We start from the raw sequence: 22,550 nt of genomic DNA, 5'->3' as shown, positions 1-22,550 counted from the left end.
TTATTTTGGTGGGGAGAGCACTATCTCTTAGCTAAGTTAACATTATAAACAGGCAGGCTGAAATACATGCAAGTTAATGACTTTGGTTTCTTAATTCTAACGTCTGTACCCTGATGGGAAAGTGCGTGCGTTTTAAAAGACCACAGCAAATAATGCCAGAATCATTTCACAACGATCCCCTAAAGCGACCAATATAAGTGAATTAACGTGAAACTGCCTCCCTCGTTTCCCTAAGTGGTCATGCATCATTGTTAAGGACCATTCTGCACAGAAAGCAACAGAGAGGAAATTCGAAGTGTCGATGATTTAAAATGGGCTGTTCGTGGTATTCCAGGGACAGCTGGGACTCGAGCTGAGATAAAGCTTCGGATTACAGATGTACCTTTTATGTTGCTACTTGCTGCATGCATCATTCCAAGAGCCTTCTACTAAATTGTAAATGAACATTTCGTAGAATTCCGACCAAAATAACATTTCCAAGAGCACAATAAATCATGAGACCATGCTCCATTTATCTAAGTGTGTAACCAGTGCATTTACAACCTGGGTATTTCCATTTGACATAATATTTACACCAACCATCTGGTTTGCTGCTGGCCAATCCTTGCATCATTTGGCAGCGTTGCAATTTTTCAACAAACTATTGTATCTCAAAGTCGGAAAGGGTTCACGGTGACACAGCTGGTCGAGCCCCTGCCTCGCGGTGCCAGAGACCCGGGTTCGATCCTGACCTCGGGTGCTGTCTTTGTGTGGAATTTGCACGTTCTCCCTGTGACCGCGTGGGTTTCCTCCGGGCGCCCCGGTTTCCTCCCACATCCCAAAGACGTGCGGATTTGTCGGTGTAATCGGCCCTCTGTAAATTGCCCCTCGTGTGAAGGGAGTGGATGAGAAGGTGGGATAACGTAGAACTAGTGTGAGCTGGTTGGCGTGGACTCGGTGAGCTGAGAAGTCTGTTTCCATGGTGTATCTTTTAATCAAGCAATAATAATTGATATTTATGTTGAGGGTAGCATAAGAACATCATTGTACTCATAATATTTGGAATTGTCATCAATTTATACCGTCTTCACAAAATGCCCTTCTGATTTGGAAATGAATATACAAACATAAAAGTATAAGAAAATAACTGCAGATGCTGGTACAAATCGAAGGTATTTATTCACAAAATGCTGGAGTAACTCAGCAGGTCAGGCAGCATCTCAGGAGAGAAGGAATGAATCGTCACCCATTCCTTCTGTCCCGAGATGCTGCCTGACCTGCTGAGTTACTCCAGCATTTTGTGAATAAATACAAACATAAAACATGCAAATGCGATGTGTTGCATTTTGGAAAGTCTAACGTCGGCAGGACCTAACATGGACAGGACCTGCTCCGGGGAGTGTAGTAGAGCAGAGGGATCTAGGAGTGCATAGTTCCTTGAAGGTGGCATCACATCATAGTTCCTTGAAGGTGGTCAAAAAGGCTCTTGGCACATTGGCCTTCATGAGTCAGAGTATTGAGTATAGACTCTGGGAGGTCATGTTGCAGTTACATTAGACATTGGTGAGGCCACATTTAGAGTATTGTGTTCAGTTCTGGGCACTGCTACAGGAACGTTGGTGTCAAGCTGGAAAGGGCAGAGAGAAGACTTGCGAGGATGTTGCCAGGACACGAGGGTCTGAGAAACAGGGAGAGGTTGAGCAGGCTGGGACTCTATTTCTTTGAGTGCAGGAGGATGAGGCGAGATTTTATAGAGGTACATAAAACCATAAGAGGAATAGATCAGGTAGACACACAGAGTCTCTTGCCCAAAGTAGAAGAATCAAGAACCAGAGGACATCATTTTAAGTTGAAGGGAAAAGAATTAATAGGACTCTGAAGGGTAAATGTTTCACATAAAGGGTGGTGGGTGTAGGTGACGAGCTGCCAGAGGAGGTAGTTGAGGCAGCGACTATTGTTACCTGTAAGAACCAGTTAGACAGGTAGAGTTGCTGTCTTACAGCGCCAGAAACCCGGGCTTAATCGGACTAGAGTGCTGTCTGTGCGGAGTTTGTACGTTCTCCATGTGACTGTGTGGGTTTTCTCTGGGAGCTCTGGTTTCCTATTTACGATCAATCTAAACCGATGTGTTGTGGATATTGTGACGATAATCCGTATGAGAAACGCCAGGCAAAGTTTAATTTATTATTGTCACGGGTACCGGGGGTCCAGTGAAAAGCCTTTATCCAGTCAGTGAAAAAACTAGGCATGATTACAATCGAGCCGTCCACAGTGTACAGATACAGTATAACAGGGATAACGTTTAGTTTAGCTAATTATTGTCATATGCACCAAGGTACAGTGAGAATCTTTGTGTTGCGTGCTGACTCGGCAGCGAAAAGACTGTACATGATTACAATCCAGCTGTCCACAATGTACAGATACAGGATCAATAGACAATAGACAATAGACAATGGGTGCAGGAGGAGACCATTCGGCCCTTCGAGCCAGCACCACCATTCAATGTGATCATGGCTGATCATTCTCAATCAGTACCCCGTTCCTGCCTTCTCCCCATACCCCCTGACTCCGCTATCCTTAAGAGCTCTATCTAGCTCTCTCTTGAATATATTCAGAGAATTGGCCTCCACTGCCTTCTGAGGCAGAGAATTCCACAGATTCACAACTCTCTGACTGAAAAACTTTTTCCTCATCTCAGTTAAATGGCCTACCCCTTATTCTTAAACTGTGGCCCCTTGTTCTGGACTCCCCCAACATTGGGAACATGTTTCCTGCCTCTAACGTGTCCAACCCCTTAATAATATTATACGTTTCGATAAGATCTCCTCTCATCCTTCTAAATTCCAGTGTGTACAAGCCTAGTCGCTCCAGTCTTTCAACATATGATAGTCCCGCCATTCCGGGAATTAACCTAGTAAACCTACGCTGCACGCCCTCAATAGCAAGAATATCCTTCCTCAAATTTGGAGACCAAAACTGCACACAGTACTCCAGGTGCAGTCTCACTAGGGCCCTGTACAACTGCAGAAGGACCTCTTTGCTCCTATACTCAACTCAAGGGGATTTGTTTAGTTTAGTATCACGTGTACCAAGGTACATTGAAAAGCTTTTTTGTAGCCTGCTATCCAGTCAGCGAAGAAACTGCACGATTACAATCGAGCCGTCCACAGTGTACAGATCCAGAATAAAGGGAATAACGTTTAGTGCAAGTTAAAGTCCAGTAAAGTCTGATTAAAGATCGTTCGAAGGTCACCTTTGAGGCAGATGGGAGGCCAGGACCGCACTCTAGTTGGTGAGAGGACAGTTCAGTTGCCTGATAACAGCTGGTATAAAATTGCTGATGGAAGCTGGCAAAAGTTGTTGGAATTCTGGAGAGAAATAAAAGGCAGTAATATTAATCTCTGTTTCATTTGAAAAAAATCTTTATGAGCAGAGAGATAGAGAGAGTTGCAGGATGGAAGGAGGCTCTTTGGCCCATTAATTCCATGCTGACCATCAAACATCTATTTATACTCATCTCCCACTAATCTAATCAACTATATCCTCTCCATATCCCTCCCTAATCACAGGAATGAGCAGGTTAACATATGATGAGTGTTTGTTGGCACTGGGCCTGCACTCGCTGGAGTTTAGAAGAATGAGGGGGGACCTCATTGAAATGTACAGAACAGTGAAAGGCTTGGAGAGAGTGGATGTGGAGAGGATGTTTCCACTAGTGGGAGAGTCTCGGACCAGAGGTGACTGCCTCAGAATTAAAGGACGTTCTTTTAGGAAGATGAGGAGACATTTCTTTAGTCAGAGGGTGTGAATCTGTGGAATTCTTTGGCGCAGAAGGCTACGGTGGCCAAGTCAGTGGATATTTTTAAGGCAGTGATAGATAGATTCTTGATTGGCACGGCTGTCAGAGGTTATGGGGAAAATGCAGGAGAATGGGGTTAGGGGGGGGGGAGAGGAAGATCAGCCATGATTGAATGGCAGAGTAGACTTGATGGGCCGAATGGCCTAATTCTACTCCAATCACTTACGACCTTATGACCCCAATGACCATATTGCCATCAATTCCCCCCAGATTCTGCCACTCACCTACACACTAACAGCAATTTACTGAATCCAATCAACCTACAAACTCACACGTCTTTGGAATGTGGGAGGAAACCGGAGCACCCAGAGGAAACCCATGCAGTCACAGGGAGAACGTGCAAGCTCCACACACAGGCAGCACCTGAGGTCAGGATCGAACCTGGGTCTCTGGCGCTGTGAGGCAGCAGCTCTACCCGCTGCGCCTCATCGCTGCTCCACAGTATGGTTACCCTAGGTATGGTTTGCTTTACTCATTTCCAGATGTTACATAATCCCAAGATAGCTTGATTTGATTGCAAACCATCGGAGCAATTTCAGAAATTTAAATTGGCCACATCATTAACTCAGCTCGATTTCAATCCAGAACAGTCCAAAGTAGACACATTGGCTGCCTGAGAAATGCTCTACGTAAATGAAGAAAATGAATCTTGGGCTAAAGCTGTACAATATCATTTCTTTCTCTCGATTCTAATAGAATCTTGGACAAAAGAAAAAAATATGACATCAGTTAGAGTTGCTGCCTCACAGCGCCAGAAACCGGAGTTCAATTCTGACTACGGGTGCTGTCCGTATGGAGTTTGTACTTTCTCGCTGTGACCACGAGGGTTTTCTCCAGGTGCTCCGGTTTCCTCCCACATTCCAAATGCGTGCAGGTTTGTAGGTTAATTGGCTTCTGCAAATTGTCCCTCGTGTGAAGGATGGAACTAGTGCACTGGTGATCGCTGGTCGGTACAGGCTCAGTGGGCCGAAGGGCCTTTTTCCACGCTGTATCTCTAAAGCTACAACGAGGTAATGAGTTCCCACAGGAGTTCATTTAATTTTTGGTCTCCAGGTTTCCCCAAGAAATATTCGGAAGACATAAATAATGATATTTCATTTGTGTTTGAACGATGCACAAGGACATTTCAGTGACTGGACAGCAATCGAACACATCTAACCGCAGTTGCTTGAATTTTGAGCAAACACAAAGTACTGGAGGATCTCAGAGGGTCAGGCAGCATCTGCGGAGGGAATGGACTGGCAACATTGCGGGTCGGGGGACCCTTCTTCAATCTGGTCGGTCCTGGTATCGGCCTGAAGAAGGGTCCCAAACTGAAACGTTGTCTCCCCATTTCCCTCCACAGAGGCCGAGTGACCGGCAGAGTAACTCCAATACTTTAGGTAGCGACAAGGCAGTTGATGTTCCCGCCATCCAGCTCCTGTGACCCAAGGTGTAGAAAGGAACTGCAGATGCTGGTTTACTTCGAAGATAAACACAAAATGCTGGAGTAACTCAGTGGGACAGGTGGCGCCTCTGGATAAAAGGAATTGGTGACGTTTCTCTGAGGAAAGGGCTCGACCTGAAACCTTCCCCATTCCTTCTATCCAGAGATGCTGCCTGTCCTGCTGAGTTACTCCTGTGTCCCAAGGTTGGATTTTGACCTCGGGTTTGATCTGTGTGGAGTTTGCACATTCTCCCTGTGACTACAGGAGGATTTACCCTGAGGCTTCAGATTCAGCCTGGAGAGGATGTGCTGATTTATTCATGTGCTCAAAGACATGAAATGTGCTCAACATTTGTATTACTTAAGATTATATTGATAATTCAAAGAACTGTAGGCATCAGCCAATTAGATTCCGGATATTGAATTTTTGTTTTATAAATAATAAACTTGCTTTGGATCCATTACCTAATTACAGCTGGAAACTTTGAGAGATGTTTCAACAATTTAAGAATAGTATCTTTCACATAATACTGTGGGGTGGCACGGTGGCGCAGTGGTAGAGTTGCTGCCTTACAGCGCCAGAGACCCGGGTTTGATCCAGACTGCGGGTGCTGTCGGTACGGTGTTTGTACGTTCTTCCCTGTGACTGCGTGGGTTTTCTCCGGGTGCTCCGGTTTCCTCCCACACTCCAAAGACGTACAGGCTTGTAGGTTAATTGGCTTCCGTAAAGATTGTAAATTGCCCCTAGTGTAGAAACATAGAAACATAGAGAATAGGTGCAGGAGGAGGCCGTTTGGCCCTTCGAGCCAGCACCGCCATTCGTCGTGATCATGGCTGATCATCTACAATCAGTAACCGGTGCCTGCCTTCTCTCCATAGCCCTTGATTCCACTAGCCCCTAGAGCTCTATCTAACAGGATAGTGTAGTGTACGGGGATCGCCGGTCGGCACGGACTCGGTGGGCCGAAGGGCCTGCTTCCATGCTGTGTCTCTAAACTAAACTAAACAAGAACGTAATTATTCCATAAAGGCAAGTTCCTTTCACACTGGCAAGATATTGCTGGGTGTCATAGAGTGATACAGTGTGGAAACAGGTCCTTCGGCCCAACTTGCCCACACTGACCAACATGTTCCATCTACACTAGTCCCACCTGCCTGCATTTGGCCCATATCCTTTTAAACCGTCTCTAACCATGTCCAAATGTCTTTTAAACGTTGTGATAGTGCCTGTGGAGAGTTTGTAAATCAGCATTCTTTGGTGGTCAGTCTGAAGAAGGGTCTCGACCCGAAACGTTACCGATTCCTTCTCTCCTGAGATGCTGCCTGACCCGCTGAGTTACTCCAGCATTTTGTGAATAAACACCTTCGATTTGTACCAGGAACTGCAGTTATTTTCCTACATTCTTTGGTGGTTGATCTGTCTAAACATTAACGTGTGACGGCATTGAGACAGGATTGGACTATTAAAAGAAAATTACTTTATGAGCACAAAGCACCATTTAAACCCACCCAAAACATGGGAAATGATGCATGGCTTCACTGAGAGACCAAAACTGACAACTTCAGGTACATCTGGAAGGGCGGCACGGTGGCTCAGCGGGTAGAGCCGCTGCCTCACAGCAACAGCAACAGCAACCCTGGTTCAATCCTGACCTCGGGTGCTGACGGATGTGTGGAGTGTGCACGTTCTCCATGTGACCGCGTGGTTTTCCTCCTGTTTCCCCCCACACCCCAAAGACGTGCGGGTTTGCAAGTTAATTGGTCTCTTTAAATTGCCCCGTGTGTGTAAAGACATATGGAGAGGTACAAGATTGGGAAAGGTTTAGTGGGAGATGGGCCAAAGGCGAGCAAATGGGACTAGATGGGGCATTCGGTTGGCATGGACAAGTTGTATGCCATATGAATCTATGATTCTATAAACCAGACAGAATTAGCTAAACCATAATAAGCAGAGTACAGCAATCAAGAACCAGAGGACATAGGTTCAAGGTGAGAGGGGAAAGATTTAATAAGAACCTGAGGGACAACGTTCTCACACAGAGGAAGGTGGGTGTTTGGAACAAAGTAGCAGAGGAGGTAGTTGAAGCAGCAGTTAAATAACGTTTATACAGGCTGAAGGAGAGGGCAGGTTTAGAGGGATATGGGTCAAACGCGGGCAGGCAGGACTAGTGTAGATGAGGCATGATGGTCAGCATGGGCAAGATGTGCCGAAGGGCCTGTTTCCGCGCTCTTAAGATCATTAGTGATAGGAGTAGAATTAGGCCATTCAGCCCATCAAGTCTACTCTGCCCTTCAATCGTGGCTGTTCTATATCTCCCTCCTAACCCCATTCTCCTGCCTACTCCCCGTAACCTCTGACACCTGTACTAATGAAGAATGTTTCTATCTCTGCCTTAAAAATATCCACTGACTTGGCCTCCACAGCCTTCTGTGGCAAAGAATTCCACAGATTCGCCACCTTCTGACTAAAGAAATTCCTCCTCATCTCCTTTAGTCCTTTAATTCTGAGGCTATGACCTCTAGTGCTGGACTCTCCCACTAGTGGAAACATCCACTCTATCCAAGCCTTTCACTATGCTGCAGGATTCAATGAGGTCCCCCCCTCATTCTTCTAAACTCCAGCGAGTGCAGGCCCAGTGCCGACAAACGCACATCATATGTTAACCCACTCATTCGTGGGATCATTCTTGTGAGTGACATTGTTCCGAAAGTGACATGGAAATGGCTGTGATTTATAACATCATTATGACTCCGGCAGGCATGTTTGGACATTGATAGCAATGTTTGGAATTGTGTGAATGGTTGCAGGTTATTGAAGAGAGTTCAGAGATTGACTCTGAAGTGACTGCGAGGTTTTGTGAAAGATGACGCCCATTTTTGTTTCAACATGCTGTCTCTTTTGCAGACCATCCCAAACGGAAGTCCAACAATGGCGGGAATCTCTGGAGAAACTCCTGATGAACAGCTGTAAGTGGTGCGGTCTTCAATCTGATCTTGACGTTATCAAAATCACAGCCCTTTCCATTATATTGCCTGTCAGAAAATAGACAATAGTCAAGTCAAGTCAAGTCAATTTATTTGTATAGCACATTTAAAAACAACCCATGTTGACCAAAGTGCTGCACATCTGACTAGGAAAAAAAAAGAAACATACAGTGGCAGGCAGCCAAACACAACGGCGCGGCCATCTTGAACAAAATGTTAATTCAATCACCCACAGTCCAACAACAAAAGCATTAAATAAGCATCAAAATTACACCCCCAAAAAACCCCCAAAAACATAGTCCAACAATAAAAGCACTAAACAGGCACCCAAATTACCCAACCCCAAAAACCCCCAAAAACACAGTCCAACAATAAAAGCATTAAATAGGCATTCAAATCACACAACCCCAAAACCCCCAAAAACACAGTCCAACAATAAAAGCGCTAAACAGGCATTCAAATTACACAACCCCAAAATAGACAATAGACAATAGACAATAGACAATAGGTGCAGGAGGAGGCCATTCGGCCCTTTGAGCCAGCACTGCCATTCAATGTGATCATGGCTGATCATTCTCAATCAGTACCCCGTTCCTGCCTTCTCCCCATACCCCCTGACTCCGCTATCCTTAAGAGCTCTATCCAGCTCTCTCTTGAATGCATTCAGAGAATTGGCCTCCACTGCCTTCTGAGGCAGAGAATTCCACAGATTCACAACACTCTGACTGAAAAGGTTTTTTCCTCATCTCAGTTCTAAATGGCCTACCCCTTATTCTTAAACTGTGGCCCCTGGTTCTGGACTCCCCCAACATTGGGAACATGTTTCCTGCCTCTAACGTGTCCAACCCCTTAATAATCTTATACGTTTCGATAAGATCCCCTCTCATCCTTCTAAATTCCAGTGTATACAAATAATGATAATTCATCCAAAAGGTGGACTAAAACACAGACAGGCAGGGATTGGAGGGATACAGATTAGTTGGCTTGGATTCGTGGTCAGTGCAGACATGATGGGCCGAAGGGCCTGTTCCCGTACTCTACTGTCCTGTGTTCTATGTAAAGCTTGCCTTTACATGGTGTTTTGGATATCTCCTTTCTCAAACTAAAAGTCCAACGTCATTAAGAAAAGAATCAAAGCACATAAAATTGTCACATGCTATCCTTTTTTCACGTGGTTATATTTTGTTTAGCATTTAGAGATACAGCGCAGAAACAGGCCCTTCGGCCCACTGAGTCCGCGCCGACCGGCGATCCCCGTACACTACTAGCACTATCCTACACACACTAGGGACAATTTACAATTTTACCAAAGCTAATTAACCGACAAACCTGCACGTCTTTGGGAGGTGACCGGAGCACCCGGGGAAAACCCACGCCGGTCACGGGGAGAACGTACAAACTCCGCACAGGCGACACCCGCAGTCGGGATCGAACCCAGGTCTCTGGCGCTGTGTGGCAGCAGCTCTTCCGCTGCGCCACCGTGCTGCCCTTTTGAGCGACTGCAAGCAATATAGGTGACAGGTTTGGAAGAGCCCCAGTCAGGTAGTCCGGAAGAAAGGTTTATCATTCTTACCTAGAGGCACACAGCAGGAAACGGGCCCTTCGGCCCACCTAGCCCATGTCAACCAAGAAGCCAAGTTGACCCAGCTTGTCTGAAGGCAAAAGGACACAAATTGCTGGACAGACAGCAACCCTGGCCACAAGGATAGACGACGTTTCAGGTTGAGACCCTTCTTTAGACAGATCGTCAAGCCATTTTTCCAGCTATTTCTGCCCCCCTAGAACCCTCTACATTGTTTTTGATCCAACAGTGACAATTCTCTTTTAAATCTGAAACCTCTTTCATTCTGCGGGACTAAAATAAATCAAAATAAATGATGCAGATTGCAAACGGGCTACATCTTAGAGGGGAAAGTGCTGGGAAGCAATATATCATATCATATCATATCATATATATACAGCCGGAAACAGGCCTTTTCGGCCCACCAAGTCCGTGCCGCCCAGCGATCCCCGCACATTAACACTATCCTACACCCACTAGGGACAATTTTTACATTTACCCAGCCAATTAACCTACATACCTGTACGTCTTTGGAGTGTGGGAGGAAACCGAAGATCTCGGAGAAAACCGACGCAGGTCACGGGGAGAATGTACAAACTCCTTACAGTGCAGCACCCGTAGTCAGGATCGAACCTGAGTCTCCGGCGCTGCATTCGCTGTAAAGCAGCAACTCTACCGCTGCGCTACCGTGCCGTTCACTTGAGCATTTTCAGTTCATTGCTAGGAAACAGCCAGCCTTTGTACACCTCTAATCTTGACAGGCTGAAAAACTATACCCTGTTAAGCTTTCTTTATCCGTGATACATTTGCCTGCTGACATTATCTTGAACTGTGCTCGATGTGTGAGAATATGATTAATTATCTCCTGAAAACTTGGCTCTTTACACAAAGGTCTATTTTAATTCCTTCCACACTAAATGCACCATCCCCTTTTTTACTTTTAAGTTCTTATACTTCTAAAAGGCAGTGGTATCTCCACGCCTGAGATCAATTCACCACATCCTTGTGTCTTGGGTTACAATGCTGCTTGGTGTGTCTCCTTTAAACATCGCCCCTCTCACCTTAAAGCTATGCCCTCTAGTCTTTGACATTTCCATCCTGGGACAAAACGTTCTGACTGTCAACCCCATCTATGCCTCTCATCATTTTATATACTTCTCTGAGGTCTTTCCTCAACCTCTGGTATTCCAGAGTAAATGATCGATGTTTCAGTCTGAAGAAGGGTCCCGACCTGAAACATCACCTTGTGATGTTCTCCAGAGATGGTGCCTGACACACTGAGTCGTGTCCAGCATTTTGTGTCTTTCCATGTTTTCCCCACCTAGTAAATACCACTGAATTCTGGCTTTGCCTTAGTAAACCCCTCATTCACGCTCTCCAAAGCCTCCACATCTTTCCTGTTGTGGGAAATCGGAACTGTACGCGATATAGTGATGGCTTAATGGCACTTATATTCTTATAAATTATTTTCTTACAAACAGTCCAGTAGAGTATTGCCATACCCAAGCACTCCCCGATGTGCAAGGGTACAGAAATAGTCCATTGATCCCGCGTGCAAGAGGCGCCATGTTTTGGCGCCATTTTCAAAGTCCAGTCCGCGCTCCCGTTGTTATGAGCAGTGCCCGTTCCAGGTGAGCCCCAGGCTGCTGCAGGGCCTCCAGCCATCGCCTTCCCTGGGACGTGTGAATGGACCAGCGAACCCACGTCCCTCTCCTCGCCCGCCCACCAATGTTCTCCCACAGCCGACCTCGAGGGCGCCTGCAATTGATGCTGTGCCTATCGTAGCTATCCTTGGACTTTCTGTCCATGAACGTTTTAGAACAAAACTCTAAGACTGGATCAACGATATATTCAAACGTTGCTATTTGATTCCAGGTTTACTGCGTTAGTAGTTCTTAATGACACCTTATCTCAGGGTGACAGAGCATGGGGGAACGTATCATCATTCCTTTGTCCAACCTTTGCCAGTGAAACCTTTAGACTGAAGTTGGCACTTCCTTGGATTGCACTGAAATGAATAGGAAAGGTTTGGAGACCTATTGGATTACATGGATAGGACAGGTTTGGAGGGATATGGATCAAACGCAGGCAGGTGGGACTAGTGTAGCTGGGACATGTTGGCCGGTGTGGGCAAGTTGGGCCGAAGGGCCTGTTTCCACGCTGTATCACTCTATGACTAGTGTAGCTGGGACATGTTGGGCGGTGTGGGCAAGTTGGGGCTGAAGGGCCTGTTTCCACGCTGTATCACTATGACTAGTGTAGCTGGGACGTTGGCCGTTGTGGGCAAGTTGGGCCTGAAGGGCCTGTTTCCACGCTGTATCACTCTATGACTCTATTGGGCAAATGCAGGCAACTGGGACTAGCCCAACATGGACAAGGTGGGCTGAAGGGCCTGGCCCAATCTTTAGAGTGTACCTCAGTGACAAGAGTGCAACTCAAACATTGGAGACACAAGGAACTGCAGATGCTGGTTTCCAAAAAAAAAGAATTCAAAGGTAACTCAGATTTAAGATGTTTGAAGCAATGTCCCGACCAGAAACTCCACCTGTCCATGTTCTCCAGAGATGCTGCTTGACCCCTTGAGTTACTCCAACACTGTGTGTCAGCTCAAACCTTGCCGGTTGTAGGAGACTTTAGGCTGCTAGTAATAAGGTCCTAGAGTCACACAGCGTAGAAACAGTCCCTTTAGCCCAACTTGCCTATGCCGACCAACATGTCCCATCTGCACCTGCCTTTGTTTGGCCCAAACCCCACTAAACCTGTTCTATCCACATTTTTTGCTTGCCTTTTGCTGACCTTTCAACAGTTAAACCTCAATAACCTTCATGGAAGCATTTATCAAACATTCCCGTCCATCGGAAGCTGACTCGTGTAGCCAAGAATGTCAAGTCTTGAAGCCAGATCTGTGTTAACGTTTGTGGTTAAATCATGAAAATGTTCCAGTAATCTGCTCCATCTGATGGCAGCGGTGAAACATGATCCATTGTGAAAGACGTTTTCCATTTGTTCTCCTCCAGATGGTCTGGCTGCCTTCAAGGCTTTCCTCCAATCTGAGCACAGCGAGGAGAACATTGAGTTCTGGATGGCTTGTGAAGACTACAAGGCGACCAAGTCACCCCTCAAGATGGCCGTCAAAGCGAAGAAGATCTATGAAGACTTCATCGAGAAAGAAGCTCCCAAAGAGGTTTGGAAAGAGCAAAAGTAGTGTTTTAAAACATGCTGCGCTTTGAAACATTTGGAATCGTGGAGTCGTAGAGCATGGACACAGCCCCCCCTTCAGCCCAACTTGCCCACACCGGCCAACATGCTCCATCTACACTAGTCCCACCTTCCCACACATGGCCCATATTCCTCTAAACCTCTCCATCCATGTACCTTTGGAAATATCTTTGTTGAAAGCTATATTCTTACATAGAGATTTTGTACAGGGCCCTAGTGAGACCGCACCTGGAGTACTGTGTGCAGTTTTGGTCTCCAAATTTGAGGAAGGATATTCTTGCTATTGAGGGCATGCAGCGTAGGTTTACTAGGTTAATTCCCGGAATGGCGGGACTGTCATATGTTGAAAGACTGGAGCGACTAGGCTTGTATACACTGGAATTTAGAAGGATGTGAGGAGATCTTATCGAAACGTATAAGATTATTAAGGGGTTGGACACGTTAGAGGCAGGAAACATGTTCCCAATGTTGGGGGAGTCCAGAACAAGGGACCACAGTTTAAGAATAAGGGGTAGGCCAATTAGAACTGAGATGAAGAAAAACTTTTTCAATCAGAGAGTTGTGAATCTGTGGAATTCTCTGCCTCAGAAGGCAATGGAGGCCAATTCTCTGAATGCATTCAAGAGAGAGCTGGATAGAGCACTTAAGGATAGCGGAGTCAGGGGGTATGGGGAGAAGGCAGGAACGGGGTACTGATTGAGAATGATCAGCCATGATCACATTGAATGGCGGTGCTGGCTCAAAGGGCCGAATGGCCTCCTCGTGCACCTATTGTCTATTGTCTATTGTTTTACGCAGATGATAATGGGTGCCTGGAAAGTGCTGCCAGGGTTGGTGACGGAGGCAGATACAATAGTGACATTTAGAGACTTAGATAGGCACGTGGATACGCAGGGACCAGAGGGGATATGGATCATTTGCAGGTAGATAAGAGTTGGTCCTGGCATCATGTTCGGCACAGGCATTGTGGGCCAACGGGCCTGTTCCTGTGCTCTACTGTTCTATGTTCTGTGCGCCTGGATTTGGGGATAATTGCTACAGGGAGAGAGGTTGGACAGACTTGGATTGTTTTCCCTGGAATGCCGGAAATTGAAGGGAGACCTGATAGAAATAAATGAAACCACGAGGGGCATAGATAGGGTAGACAGTCGGAACCTTTTTCCCAGGTTGGAAATGTCAAAGACTAGAGGGCTTTGCTTTGTCTTAAGTACATGATTAAGGGTGTCCATTTTAAACCTTTCAACAAAATAAAAAACATTCTCCATTGTCAAACAAAAAGATGCATTTGCAAGCATGGCTAATTAATGTTCAAGAGAACAAAATGGCAATCTATATTACTTGTGAAAAAGGCACTTCAATCTTTGACTTCCTTTCATAAGAAGAAGTCATGTTCTTGAAAATAGTTCAATTAATTGTTGCAATATGCTCCCTTTGTTGGCTTTTCTTCAACACAATAAAGGCTTTTCAAAAAAGCACACTGAATGGAAGATTACAGAGAACATCCAGTTTTTTGCCTTTGAATTTGCCATTGATTTTATTTGCTTTCAACAGAAAAACAAGTTTATCCCAAAGCACACCAAATGGATGTGCTGCTGCTAAAACGATGACAGGAGGAACAGCAGATGCCCGTTTATAAATAAGACACAAAGTGCTGGAGTAATTTAGTGGGTCAGGCACCATCTCCAGATGACATGGATAGGTATCTATCTTTGGTTTAAACCAGCATCTGCAGTTCCTTCCTTGACATGGATAGGTGATTTTTTATTTAGATTTAAAGATACAGCGCAGAAACAGGCCCTTTGGCCCACCGGGTCCGCGCCACCCAGCGATCCCCGCACACTAACACTATCCTACACCCACTAGGGACAATTTTTTTTTTTTACATTTGCCCAGCCAATTAACCTACAAACCTGTACGTCTTTGGAGTGTGGGAGGAAACCGAAGATCTCGGAGAAAACCCACGCAGGTCACGGGGAGAACGTACAAACTCCGTACAGTACAGCACCCGTAGTCAGGATCGAACCTGAGTCTCCGGCGCTGCATTCGCTGTAAGGCAGCAACTCTACCGCTGCGCCACCGTGCCGCCCTGATGTTTTGGGTCCAGACCCTTCTTCAGTCTGAAGAAAGATCTTGACCCGAAATGTCGCCTTTCCATTTTTTATTTCGAGATAGAACGTGGAAACAAGCTCTTCAGCCCCTTCGAGTCTGCGTTGATCCACAATCAACACAGCACTCTACACAATGAACAGAAGCCAATTAATCCACAAACCTGCACGTCTTTGGAGTGTGGGAGGAAACTGGAGCACCCGGAGAAAACCCACGTGGTCACAGGGAGGAGGTGCAAACTCCACACAGACAGCACCCATAGTTGGGATCGAACCCGGGTCTCTGATGCTACAAGGTAGCAACTCTATCCACTGTGCCACTTTGCCACTTTGTGCCTGACCCGATGAGTTACTCCAGCACTTTGTACCGCTGCTAAAATGATGATGTTTGCGTTGAGCTTGAGTCTAGTTTATTGTCACATGTACTGAGGTCCAGTGAAAAGCATTTGGCGCATGCTAACCAGTCAATCCATGATTACAATTGAGCCGTCTACAGTGTACAGTTACATGAGAAAAGGAATAACATGGATAATGTTTAGTGCAAGATAAAGTCCAGTAAAGTCTGATCAAAGATAGCCTGAGGGCCTCCAGTGAGGTAGATGGCAGCTCAGGACCGCTCTCCAGTTGGTGGTAGGATGGTTCAGTTGCCTGATAACAGCTGGGAAGAAACTGTCCCTGAATCTGGAGGTGTGCGTTTTCACACTTCTTCACCTCTTGCCTGATGGGGAGGGGAGAAGAGGGAGTGACCGGGGTGAGACTGGTCCTTGATTATGATGCTGGCCTTGCCGAGGCAGCGTGAAGTGTAGATGGAGTCAATGGAAGGGAGGTTGGTTGGTGTGATGGTCTGGGCTGCTGGCCTTGCCGAGGCAGCGTGAGGTGTAGATGGAGTCAATGGAAGGGAGGTTGGTTGTTGTGATGGTCTGGGCTGCTGGCCTTGCCGAGGCAGAGTGAAGGGAAGATGGAGTCAATGGAAGGGAGGTTGGTTGGTGTGATGGTCTGGGCTGCGTCCACAACTCCCTGCAATTCCTCGCGGTCTTGGATGGAGATGTTCACAAACCGCGCTGTGATGCATCCCGACAAAATGCTTTCTACGGCGTGTCTGTGGAAGTCGGTGAATGGCGTAAGGAGAGCTCACTGAAATGTTGCCTTCTCTTCTCCAGATCAACGTTGACCACTACACCAAAGACATCACCATGAAGAGCCTGATTGAACCTTCAACCGGTACCTTTGAACTGGCTCAGAAGAGAGTCCTCTCTCTGATGGAGAAGGATTCATTCTGCAGATTTCAGAAATCTGAACTCTATCTGGAGCTGATAAAGTAACAAAGTTGTTGGGCTGTGCAAAGCGTCGGTGGAGAGTGACCTTTGTTGTTCACATCGACCCAGTAAATGTATAAGCTCTCACCGCTGGTAGTTAAGTCAGACAATCATTCCCTGTATTATCTTACCTTCCACTTTTTGGGCACTAAAATGGCTTCATATATACATCTTGCACCTGGCTTTGCATAGCCCCAAAATAAACATACACCAAACATGGCAAAAGTGTTTATACCTTCAACGTTGTGCTTGTCTTTCATGTGTGTTTTCTCTCCCTCCCTCGTTTCTGCCACGAGATTGTAGCAAGCGATGAATAATCGCGTGGCTTCAGGCAAATCTGATCATTCCCGCAGGATTGTTGTCACCACCGTATCAAGAATCCAGAGAGAAATGCGATGAAAATAAAATCACAGAGCCATTCCGCTCAGTACCAACTTCTTATCCTTTCATTTCTCTACTTAGAAAACTAACTCTGGTCGAACATAATTCATCGGAGTTGTTAAAATCACCAAAAGGTTTACATTTACTAACAAAGCATACTAGAAATATATTATGCAATTTCTATAAATACATGACACCTGATGATATGCTATTAATATGCGACACTTTTGCTGATGGCTTGCGTTAAGTGACAATACTTACTGAGTGGGTGAGGCATGTAAGAAGATGGGGGATTTTCTGCTTATGTGGTCTTTGTGGGATACAGGCTATCTCAACCCAACCATCCCATCTGTACTGAGAGCAGAGTGTGGACAGTCCCCCAACACTGCAGGCCCCATCTTAAAGGGAGGCATCTTCAATCATTCACGAATAAGTTGTGTCAGTAACTTCATCTCCCAATTCACCTGGAGGTTTCTAGGCTTTCTGGCATTCCTCAATGATCGACAGTACCTCAGGGGGCAACACGATGGTGTATCACTGGTGCAGGGGGAGTTGAAATGAAGGCCACTGTTTCGATTGCTAAGGTTGTTTACAGGTGGATTGAGTTGAAGGTAGGGCAATGGCAAAAGTAAGTACACTTCACGACTGATCATTGCACCCGATTAATTTAGTATGCGCGCAAGACTCTCATAAGTGTTGCAAGCATTGACAAATGAGTGGAATAAGCGATAAACAATGCAAAGGTTTACAGCTACTGCGGTAAGTCTCACAAACAATACAATCCCACGAGCGACCCACGCACATGCTTATACTCAAATCAAAGCCTCAACGAATGACTTGTGCATACAATCCACAATAGCATATTAACCCAGCAAGATCTTACATATTCTGTAAATGCAGCCATTAAGTTGAATTTCCCAAGGCACAGACCTATAATTTGGTTTCTGACAGAGCAATTATGCTTTATCATTTATCATTTATGGACACCATCAAAGATTGAGCATGAAATCCATCATTCGACTCTGGAAATCTTAAAGCATCGATTATTTTCCTTTGCGTGTTCACGCCTTGGTACATTTTGCTTGCGTGCTTAAGCAGGGCTGGCTTTCACGGATTCTAAGATGGGACCCTCTCACGGAATGTCAGGAAAGTTAACCTGAGGGAGAACCAAAAAGGCTGAAGGTGGTGGTGGTAGACAATATCACTTCACACATAGAAACATAGACAATAGGTGCAGGAGGAGGCCATGCGGCCCTTCGAGCCAGCATGACCCTTCAATGTGATCATGCCCGATCATCCAAAATCAGTACCCTGTTCCTGCTTTCTCCCCATATCCCTTAATTCCGTTAGCCCTAAGAGCTATATCTAACTCTCTCTGGAAAACATCCACTGCCTTCTGTGGCAGACAATTCCACAGATTCACAACTTTCTGGGTGAAAATATTTTCCTCATCTCAGTCCTAAATGGCCTACCCCTGATTCCTAAACTGTGACCCCTGGTTCTGGACTCCCCCAACATCGGGAACATTTTTCCTGCATTTAGCCTGTCCAATCCCTTAAGAATCTTATACGTTTCTACAAGATCACCTCTCATCCTTCTAACTTCGAGTGAATACACACACAGTGCACAAGCTGCAATGTGCCTCAAATAGGTAAAGCATATTCAGAAACAAAGGCCTGACAGAATCCAAACTGTACAACATTAATCAAATAATAAAGATTACCAAATGATCCTTAAAATACATCTTCAACAACAATTTAATAAAACAATACCTGATTCAACATCAGTGCATCTGAATAAACTGTTTGAATTTAACAAAGAAGGCCCCAATTCTTTTACACAGCCAGACCAGGACCGAATTCATCTGAATGGAGAACTATTTCATTCCTCAACTGAGGTGCAGATTTTCTCATCAGGTCAGGCAGCAACGCTGGAGAACATGGATGGGTGACGTTTCGGATCGAGAGCCAAGACGTCACCTATCTACGTTCTCCAGAGACGCTGCCTGGCCTGCTGAGTTACTCCAGCACTTGTGCATTAACCAACACCTGCGGTTCCTTGTTTCTACACTTAGATTTTCTTGACTGACGTGCATAATTCTCAAAGTTCCAGGGAACAAAAAGTAAACTGCTGGAGGAACCCGGGATGCTGAGTCAGGCAGCATCTGCGGAGGGAAATTAAAGATCGAATGCTGTAAGTTTCCAGCTACAGTCCGTAGACTTCCTCCAGCAGTTGGTTTTTAGCCTGGGATCCTGGCATCCGCAATCTCTTGTGCCTCTATATCAGGTTTCCATGAAATCCTTGTAGCGAGACAATATTGTATTGTGGCTCGTTAAAACATAGATGGCAAACATGGACAAAAAGGTATCTTTGAATGGCTAATCCCTTATGTGCACTCACACAATGAATGGAATAATTTGTCTGCATTGTATTCCTTGCCCTTCAGCGAAACAACATCTGCAAAGTTATCCAAAATGTTTAAAGAGGTCGATTCCTGTTCCGTGTGAATCGTGTAGTCAGTGCATGCTCCTTATTGAAACAAATACTCCATGTATTGCATGTGTTATTTTATTTCAGTACTCATATTCTTCGCATGAAGGAATAGTCTCAGTAAAGAGTCTCAGTTAATGCTTCATTTCACCATGGTGGTCGGTCACTGTGGAGCCTTGGTGAAGGGCAAAAGCCCTTGAGTGCAGGACACAGCCAAGGTTCAGAATCGTTAAGTCAATGAAAGGCAAGAGTGTTTCATTGTCATAAGTACAGAAACGGAACAATGGCATTCCAACTTGCAGAAGCACAAAGAGATGATGGTCAACTCATGGGGATGATATATTGCCAAGTCTGCCCGACAACAACCGATCCATTTCCGTACAAAATGGGGACACTTTTCATTTCAACACACTTACTGTATTGTCCGGCTTTACTTCGTGCAGCACTGTCCGTCAGTTGATGTCCTTCTGTTTTCCTGGGTGGTGGCAAGTTGTGAGAAGATTGGGAGTAGGATGGATGAACTGATAATTGTTTGAATTGAAGGCACTCTGGTTGCAGGCTTTCAGGTGAGCAGTTGGCAGTCATCTTGTGTTAGGCAGCATTAGACGGAGTCGAAACGAACCACCTGAAAGCCTGAAACCTCGTAAAACAGAGGAGCAGAACTAGGCCATTCGGCCCATCGCGTCTGCTCCACCATTCAACCATGGCTGGTCTATCTTTCCCTCTCAACCCCATTCTCCTGCCTTCTCTCCACAACCTTGTCAACTTGGCACAATTATTTTGACAGTCGCTGTCCAAAATGAGAATGTTATGTCTTGATTAATGGAAAATCATCTCTGAAACCAAGCTCATGAAACAATTATACACAGTGGAATGGTTACGCAGTGTAAATGCAAGCTACCATGATGTCGTGTTCTCATCTTAAGATCTAAATGAAGCAAATATTGACATTCAAAATATTATTCATCATTAAAAAGTTAATCTTGCTGTGATTATTCTGCCTTGTGTGCAATATGTATCTGTTCTGATAGTCTAAACTAGAGTCATCGAGTCATACAGCATGGAAACAGGCCCTTCAGGCCAAACTTGCACACGCCGACCAACATGCCCCATCTACACTGGTCCCACCTGCTTGCTTTTGTTCCATCTCCCTCCAAATCTACCCTATCCATGTACCTGTCTAAATGTTTCTTAAACGTTGCGATAGTACCTGCCTTAATGACCTCTTCAGGCAGCTTGTTCCATAAAATACCATACAATACAATACATCTTTATTGTCATTGTACAGGGGCACAACGAGATTGGGAATGCGCCTCCCATACGATGCAATAATTTAATTAGCTAGTCAGTATTAATTTAAACAACCCAATGAAACAAATTGTAACAGTTTTAAAACAGAATAAAGTGCAAGTAGATCTGTGCCGGTTCACTGTGCGATGTGACCATCCGGCTCAGCAGGACCGGTTCATAGCAGCTATGGCCCTGGGGATGAAGCTGTTCCTGAGTCTGGAGGTGCGGGCGTAGAAGGCCTTGTATCGTCTGCCCGATGGTAGAAGTTCGAACAGACTGTTGCAGGGGTGTGAAGAGTCTTTGTGGATGCTGGTGGCTTTTCTGTGGCATCGTGTGTTGTAGATGCCCTCCAAGGCTGGTAGCTGTGTTCCGATGGTCCTCTGAGCTCTATGGACTACCCGCTGAAGAGCTTTCCTCTCTGCCTCCGTGCAGCTGAGGTACCACACAGGGATGCCATGTGTTAGGATGCTCTCTATGGTGCAGCGGTAGAAGGTCGTCAGCAGCTGTTGGGGTAGACCAGACTTCTTCAGTGTTCTTAGGTAGAACAGTCGTTGCTGTGCCTTCTTGACCAGCGCAGCAGTGTTATTGGACCATGTTAGGTCCTCAGAAATGTGAGTACCCAGAAACTTGAAGCTGGACACTCTCTCCACACTGTCTCCGTTGATAAAGATCGGGGCGTATTCCCCGTTATGTGACCTACAGAAGTACACCCACCGCCCTTATTGTAAAAAGGTTACCCCTCAGGTTCCCATTAAATATTTCCCCCCTCACCTTAAACCCATGTCCTCTGGTCCTCGATTCCCCTACTTTGGGCAAAAGACTGCATCTACCCGATCTATTCCTCTCGTGATGTTGTACACCTCTACAAGTCAACGCCTCGTCCTCCTGCGCTCCAAGGAAGTAACCTCGTCCTCCTGCGCTCCAAGGAAGTAACCTTGTCCTCCTGCGCTCCGAGCCAGCTCAACCTCTCCCTACAGCTCAGTCTTTCGATTCCTGGCAACATCCTGGCCAATCTTCTCTGAACCCTTTCAAGCTTCAAACTACTTGTGATCTGATGTAGTCATAACATGTTGTGGATGGTTTTCAACAGGAGGCGGGTTCCTCTGTAGTGCAGATATGACTGATATATGACCGAAGCACCATTATTCTCTCTACTTCACATGCCGACAAGTTTCCTTCTGCAAAGTTGAGGGTTCTTTAAACGGAATAAATGACAGATAAGAAATTATTCAAGTCACTTAGAGATAGTGAGTATGTGATTCAGAAAGTGAAGGCAAATGTCGTATTCCATCTTAGGTATGATGTTCAAGGGAATATGTTCAAGGCAATAAGGGTGTCTGGGGTTATGGGGAGAAGGCAGGAGAATGGGGTTGAGAGGGAAAGATAGATCGGCCATGATTGAATGGTGGAGTGGACTTGATGGGCCAAATGGCCTAATTCTGCTCCTGGAACTGATGACTTTATTATTTCTGCACATCGGCCCATTCTACAAGTTCCACCAAAGAACAAAACTCAAAGTGATGGAGGAATTCAGCAGGTCAGACATCATCTGTGGAGGGATATGGATGGGCGGCGTTTCAGGTACCCAGAGAGACCCTGTCCATTTGGTCCAGATGACCTAAGGAACAAACAGCCTGGAGGAACCCAGTGGGCCAGGCAGCATCTCGATGAAGGGTCAGGACCTGAAACGTCATCTGTCCACTTCTCTCCACAGATGCTGCCTGACCCGTTGTTGTACTCCAACAGTTTGTGTTGTGATCCAAGTTTCAGCATCCTGTGCATCATTATTAAAGAGCCATTCTGCCCCCTCGACCGCATGGAAAACAATACTTCATAGTGGGCTGAATCCAAATTAGAAACTGGCAGTTAACCACCAGTTTCCAATACTTTGTTGTTAATTTACTAAAGTATTCATTTGAGATTCAGTTCTATATACATG

The 22,550-nt window shown here is 45.7% G+C and overlaps 1 protein-coding gene across 1 annotated transcript in view; it reads left to right on the top strand.

Moving 5' to 3' along the window:
* LOC144597942 (regulator of G-protein signaling 5-like) overlaps positions 1–16,691 on the top strand; it is a 40,428-nt gene extending 23,737 nt beyond the window's left edge. The window contains exons 3-5 of the mRNA XM_078407765.1: positions 8,170–8,231; positions 12,828–12,994; positions 16,295–16,691. Of these exons, the coding sequence (XP_078263891.1) occupies positions 8,170–8,231; positions 12,828–12,994; positions 16,295–16,456 (391 nt within the window). The 3' untranslated portion in view covers positions 16,457–16,691. The remainder of the gene's footprint in view (positions 1–8,169; positions 8,232–12,827; positions 12,995–16,294) is intronic.
* Positions 16,692–22,550: the final 5,859 nt, after the last annotated feature.

The sequence above is a fragment of the Rhinoraja longicauda genome, chromosome 11 (assembly GCF_053455715.1).
Source record: "Rhinoraja longicauda isolate Sanriku21f chromosome 11, sRhiLon1.1, whole genome shotgun sequence".
In the NCBI taxonomy this organism is placed as follows: Eukaryota; Metazoa; Chordata; class Chondrichthyes; order Rajiformes; family Arhynchobatidae; genus Rhinoraja; species Rhinoraja longicauda.
The sequence above is the reverse complement of the archived record's forward strand: the minus strand, read 5'-3'. Positions and strand labels throughout refer to the sequence as shown.